The 6,499-nt window shown below is 54.9% G+C and overlaps 1 protein-coding gene across 3 annotated transcripts; it reads left to right on the forward strand.

The window, feature by feature from the left end:
• Positions 1-2,149: 2,149 nt before the first annotated feature.
• Positions 2,150-5,744, forward strand: LOC111735611 (maestro heat-like repeat-containing protein family member 2A). 3 transcript variants are annotated; one of them, XM_023527119.1, is made up of 6 exons: positions 2,150-2,807; positions 3,368-3,511; positions 4,569-4,661; positions 4,849-4,927; positions 5,024-5,137; positions 5,513-5,744. In XM_023527119.1, the coding sequence occupies exons 1-6, from the start codon at positions 2,658-2,660 to the stop codon at positions 5,521-5,523; spliced, it is 591 nt and encodes a 196-aa protein (XP_023382887.1). In that variant the 5' UTR covers positions 2,150-2,657; the 3' UTR covers positions 5,524-5,744. The 3 variants fall into 3 exon arrangements, with proteins under 3 accessions (XP_023382887.1, XP_023382886.1, XP_023382885.1); XM_023527118.1 differs by having other exon boundaries at positions 5,568-5,744; XM_023527117.1 differs by having other exon boundaries at positions 5,068-5,137; positions 5,568-5,744.
• Positions 5,745-6,499: the final 755 nt, after the last annotated feature.

Below are 6,499 nucleotides of genomic sequence, written 5' to 3' on the forward strand. Positions count from 1 at the left end.
CCTTCAGTAATAATGGCAGGTCCTGATTGATGCTCATGCTTCACAGTTGTCACTTTGTGTAGTTAAAGAAGAAGACATTTATTCCTTTAATTGAGGTGTAGAGCCTTATACTTGACATGAATGAATCACACAGATTTCTTTGAGAACAGTGTATAATTTCTTCCGTGGGGAAAAAGGATAGTGTGTAAAATTGATGGGTGGTGTGTTTGAGAGGATGATCACTGCTTGTGTCAAATGGATCTGAATTTGATAAAAGCTCAAAGTATAGTGTCCGGCAAGTATATTTTTCCCTGGTGTTTCCCGCAACAAAAAGATATTAATAAATTTTGTTTCTTGGGTGTTCTTCTCCTCATTGGTGTCGTATTCACTTACTGTTAAATTACGTGTTCTCATTACAAAAGTAATGCATCGTTATGACAGAAAATTTGAAAAATACAGAGGTATACACATGCACACACCAGAAAATGAAAATTGCCCAAAGTCACGTTCCTCAGAAACAATCACAGTTAGTATTTTGGCAAATACAGATCAAATGTTGCCGCCACACCAAGTACAGCCCGTGCTGTCTGACAGTCTTTCACCTCACGCTATAGTGAATGTTTCCCCAGGTCTGTGTGTAACATTCCATTTGTTTTTGGTGCTCAAGGATTTACCAGGATGTATTTAACCACACCTTCTGGGCGGATCCACTTTATTTCCTTTCCTGAAAAAAAAAAAAAAAAGGGCCTCAATGGATATCCTAGTATCTAGACTTTGCACATATTCATGAGTATTTTTGTGAAAAAGTGCTTCACAACAAGTCAATGGTTGTCTCACTTGGGCTCCCCTGTGGTGAGAATTCAAGGGCAAGTAGTTTATTTGGGAATTGACAGGGAACCCTGACAGGGGAGTGGGGAGTAAAATAAGGAGCGATGGCCGCCCTGAAGCCGGCTGTTAGTGCAGGGAAATTAACAGCACTTGGAAGCAGCCAATCGCCGACAGGGCTAGTGCTCGGGTACCCAAGGGCCTTGCTTCTCAGTGGGATGAATCTGCTGCGTTTCCTGCGCCGGCTTCTAGTGTCACCCAGAAGGATTCGGCTCCAGCGACCCGCAGAAGAGCCAAATGCCGTAAAGCCAGATTCCTAACAACAGATGCCACCCGACACCCGGAATGGGCAAAAGTGCGGCAGTCACCGCGCTGCCGTAAAGCGAGCCCCGGAGCGACAGACGACTCCTCGCATCTGCGGGGCGACAGGTGTGCGGCAGTCGAGCAAGTTCGCCACTGGCGGACGCAGCCTTACACCCGCAGCAAAGGTGTGGCGGCTTGCCGGGGCCGTCAGTGCTCTGAAAGCCGTGGGACCGCAGGAGAGAAAGGCAGGTGTGGCGTTAGAGGCTGGCTGTGCACTGGAGAGTCAAGGGCACAGCGCATCAGGTTTGGGCACCCGCCGCATGGCATTGCTTCCCTGGGCAGACGGTTTGAGATCATCCCAAACCGCACCTGGAGATGGCGAGAGAGAGCCAGGTTCTCACACCCTCTTTAGTGGAATGTCCCGGGCGGGGGCGGGTAGGAGCATCAGTTTGATAGGGGAAAAGTGGGATCTCATTTTAAATGTACTTTCATTATTATTACTATTAAAAGTCGAACCCTTACAAGGTTAGGAGCCATTTGTACTTCTATTTTGGTTACTCTGCCGGGTTTTTTTTTGGGTGGAATGTATCACCCTGAGAATTTACTTAGTGTTTACTGCACTAATGAGAATCTCCTCTGTCATGTGTTGTATTTTCTGTACTCGTTCTATGTCTTGAAGTTTGTTCCCAGCTCTGTTGCTTCACGTTATATGTAGAAGTTTTAAACGTGTAGGCTTCAAGTTGGAGGCGGGCATCACGTGGATGGCTAGGCTTCTCCAACGAGCCAAGATGCGCCAGGTGATCTGCGCCGGTACGTGTCTCCCTCTGCCTGCAGGTCTGGTCCAGGCGGGGTGCTGGAGGCGAAGCCGAGGCACGGAGCAGGAGCAGGGGGGTGTCGAACAAGAGGCGGGTCCTCCGCGTACTCCCAAACGTGTGCGGCCTCTGTGGCCTCCGGCGTGACAGGTGGCTTAGAGGGAGGAAGTCGTCCTCCCGCCTTGGTTTAGCTGGCTCTGTAGTTAAGCATGTCACGAGAACGCTAGAGGAGGGTGTTGGGATTCTCAGACATGGAGACAAGGGGCAGGTCTCCACGCTGGACACGGCTTGCGCGGGGCTTCCACGCTGTTTTCATCAGATCCCCTCGCCCCAGGTTCAGGTTACGTAATGTTTCCACGGTCCCCAAATCCTTGACGCCTGACAAAAATAGGGCAAACCGTGTTTGCCACCTTCTGCTCCGGATTTCCCAGGATGTAGGGGAAGAGTCATATTCCAGGCCCCACTCCTGCCCCCTGCCTGTGTCTCTCGAGAGGTGCTTAACACCCCCTTGGGGGAACCTTTCATACACAGGTATATGGGGTGAAAATTATGGGGCCGTGAGAGGCTGGAAGGGCAGAGAGGGAGGGATGCAGAGGGGTTTCGCTGGGCGCCTTTAGCCATCCCAGGACCCTACTAGCGACAGAAGTGCGTCAGACTCCCTCCCTCCTGGAGAGGTGGCCTGGGAAGCCTTCGTCCTGCTTCCTGCCTCCCTGGGCTCACCCTCTCCCCGTGGTAGCCATGGAGACCTTCTGCCAGACGGTGCAATTCTACCTGAAGCATCTGGAGGACAGTGTGTACCCCGTGATGACCGAGGATCAGTTTGCTCTGAAGCTGTTCCCGATGTATCGCTACTTTGTGACCGTGTGGCTGAGGAATCACAACCCAGAGGTGAGACACGCCCTTCTCAGGGGCCTGTTGTCCCCAAGGCTCGCAGCTCCCCAGCCTGTGGGGCGAGGAGGGCTGAGATGCCACGGGGTCCAGCCCTGTCCCCAGACCGCCAGAGAGACGGGACCTGAGCGAGGGCAGAGCTGGGAGCTCGTGATGCTCAATGCGCTCGGTCCCTGGCACCTCAGGAGGCCGGCCCGATGGAGGCCCCGGGCGCTGCTAGACAGGGTCGTGTTACCTGTGTGCAGGTGCTCACCGCTCTCCGGGTGCTTTACCTATGCGAGCTATTTCCATGTCAGCTCCTTGCTGTAGGACTGTTTCACCAATGGGAAATTGAGGCAGAGAGAGATTAAGTACCGGCCTAAGGTCACCCAAGTGACCCAGCCAGAACTCATGGGGACGGTCTGCCCTCACTGCCCAGCTGTGGGGCCTTGAGTGAGGTTGTGACCCTACTTCCAAGGTCCCCTCTGTCACATGCCCTTGATTCTGTAGACAGGGCTGACATCACGGGGCCTTGCCGGGGGTCCTGGGCCGAGGAGTCCAAACCCCCGCTCCTGTGGTAGGTGAAGCTTGGGGTCATCAAGTCCCTGAAGCCCATGCTGAGCCTCCTGCTGCCCAACGACGACCTGCGGGAGCAGGTGTACGACTACATCCCACTGCTGCTGGCAGAGTACCAGGGCAGCCTGGAGGCCCTCTTCATCACACAGGTGCGGGCCACGCGGGCGACTGCCCGGGCCGAGGCTTGGTTCCCGTGTCCCAGGGGGAAGTCATCTGGGTGGAAGGTGGGATGTCAGACATGTTGACATCTGACAGCAGACCCAACATCCGTGCCTTGCAAGGGGCCGCGGGGCCTGGCACTTTTAGCGTCCTTGGGAAACGAATGCTGCCATTTTAGGTAGAAGGGACAAGCTCCCAATGCTCCTAGAGGCCACAGTGAGGCTGTGGGCTTCGTACCAGTTTCCTGGGGCTGCTGCCCCAAAGAAACGCAAGGCAGGTGGCTTAAACAGCAGAAATTTGTTGTCTCGTGGTTCTGGAGACCAGAAGTGCACGATCAAGGTGTCGGCAGGGCCGTGCTGAGTCCTCTCTGCCTCTTCCAGCCTCCGATGGTCCCCGGCATGGCCTGGCCCGTGGTGGCACCTCTAAACGTGCCCCTCCTTCTCACATGGCCGTCTTCCCCGTGCCTCTCTCTGCGTCCCTCCTCTTCTTCTTATGAGGACAGCAGTCTTCAAATTTAGAGCCCACCCTAAATTCAAGAGGATCCCATCTGAGACTCTTAGCTAATTACATCTGCTAAGTCCCTATTTCCAAACGGGTCACATTCAGAGGATGCAGGTGGACAGGAATTTGGGGGGACACCCTTCAGCCCCTGATAGCCTTTAACCCGTGTGAGATGGGGCTGTCGCAGGGTTCTGAGTGGGCTCGTGTATACTGTAAAGCAGTCGCTCATCTACAGATGAGATGTGGTCCTTGGCTGTAAAAGCAAGGAGCAGAAATGAGCATGATGGATTTAGGGAGCCACCCGGAGATCATTCTGGCTAAAGAATGGGATTCACTGCCAGGGGACTAGGAGAGGAAGGTGGAGATAGCCTTGAGCGTCACAGGAATTGCCTGGGGGTGGGCAGTGCTGGTTGAAACACAGAGTCAGGTTCAGCGGGTCTGGGGCAGAGCCTGAGAGGCTGCATTTTTAACCAGGCTGAGTCGCAAGGGCCCACAGTGTGACCCTGAGTTAGCAGGTCATCGGCCCCGTCTGCCCTTCCACGACAGGTCTTGAGGCAGATCCTGGAAGTGTCGGTCACCACCAGCACCCTTGTCCCCCAAATGCAGCTCCACACTATTTTCACAGAACTGCATGTCCAGGTGAGGCTGGCCAGCTCGCAGGGCGTGGCATCCTCAGGGCTCATCAGCAGGAAGCAGCTGCAGGAGGGGGCGTGGCCGAGCAGAGCGAAGGGGAGACGGGGGTGGAGCCCGGATCTCGCTCCCGTGCGCCCTCCTTCCGCTGTCCGGCTGTGATGTCACCCACCCTCCCTGCTCGCCCCCTCCCCAGGTGTGCACCAAGGCCCCCGCCTGGCAGCAGTACAGCGGCCAGAACCTGACCGAGGTGGTGCACTGCTTCATAGCCCTCGGTGAGGCTCGGAGCGTGGGCGACCGGGGTCGGGTGGGGGACCCCTCCCCTCGCTCCGGCTCGGTGGGCCCGACGACAGCGGTCCTTCCCCCTGCAGCCCGCTCCTGCCCCAAGGAGCTGATGAAGTTCTTCCTCAGCCAGATGTCGATGAGCAAGGAGGCCGTCCGCGTGGGGACGCTGACCCTGATCAGGGCAGTGGTGAGCGCAGATGGTGAGCAAGGGGAGGGAGGCCAGCGGCGGCCAGGGGAGGCGGGTCTCACCCGTGTCTGGACCTGTGTCATTTCCCCCTTCCGAGACACTGCTGGGTGGGCGAAGGAGCCCCGGCTCTCTGCTGCTTCGCATTTTCTATCCTCGAACCTAACCAGCGCTGTGACCCACCCTTCCCACCCCCAACTCTCTCCTTCAACCGGGAGTCCCAGCTTCCACCTGAGTCTGACCTTGAAGCTGTTAACCTGAATCCTAGTACTAACCTCCAAAGCTAAATCCAAGGTGAATAGAAAGCCTGTTATGTCATGTAGGCACAGCCCCAAAGCCTCGTTGACCCAATGCCCAACCTTAGTCTAAACCTCTGATTCTAAATCCTAAGCCGGAACTTGAAACCTGGCCTTGATACCAAAAGGGAGATTCTGTCCCCATCCAAGGCAGGAGCTCAAACAGCACCTTTTGATCAAGGCACCCCCTGCTGGGAGCACGCAGCCCTGCATGCTCATGACAAGAAGCACATGGGTGGCTTCTGTTCAGCCCTTCAACTGGGTGCCCTTGTGCAATGCCCGGACTGGACAACTGTATATGAAGGACCTTCTCTAGACAGCAAACCCCTCACTTAAATAAATGTAAATTTAAGCAACAATGAGACCCTTTTGACCTATTAACGGGCAGAAATGATACTGGCTAGAATTTGCCTAGCCATTTTTCTGTTAAAAAAAAAAAAAAAGAAAAGTATTTTCAGCTTTGCAGGCCACAGGCTCAATGGAGCAATCGCTCACTCTGCCACCAAAAGCTTCTATCAGAGGTACCTGGAGGAGAAGATGGTCCACAAGGTCACCATGGTCACTGTGAGGATCATAACCTCCTCTGTCAGTGGCATGACCAACGTGAGTGCGCCCCACCCAGCCACCCACGGGCTGGCATGCTGCAGCTGCACTGCCCCGGCTGGCGGGGCTTGCGCGTGTCCCGAACTCTGCACCGTCGCTCCTGCCATTTCCGCTGCCTGGGGTGCGTGGGGCCCTGATCTTCCAAGCGCCTGAGCTCTCATCCTTCAAGACCCAGTTCCTCGATGGGGAACCAGAGCCCCCAGATGCGAGCGCACTGCCTGGCACACACTAGGCCTTAATACGTATCAGTCGATTAGTTGCCCGAAGTGCGTTTGTTCCCTTAGAGCCCCTTCAGTCCTGATGTGTGTGTCTGTGTGTAAAGAAACAATGTTAGTGGTTTAATTCCATAAATATTCGGTTAGTTCCTACAATGAGAAAGACGTGAGACAGTACACCAGAGGGCTCGGTATGACCCCAAGGAGCTCACGGGCTTCAGGGGAAACGAATGTGTGCAGTTTCAATCGCAGCACACAGTGACA

Source organism: Pteropus vampyrus, unplaced genomic scaffold, assembly GCF_000151845.1.
Source record: "Pteropus vampyrus isolate Shadow unplaced genomic scaffold, Pvam_2.0 Scaffold1000004132, whole genome shotgun sequence".
Taxonomy (NCBI): Eukaryota; Metazoa; Chordata; class Mammalia; order Chiroptera; family Pteropodidae; genus Pteropus; species Pteropus vampyrus.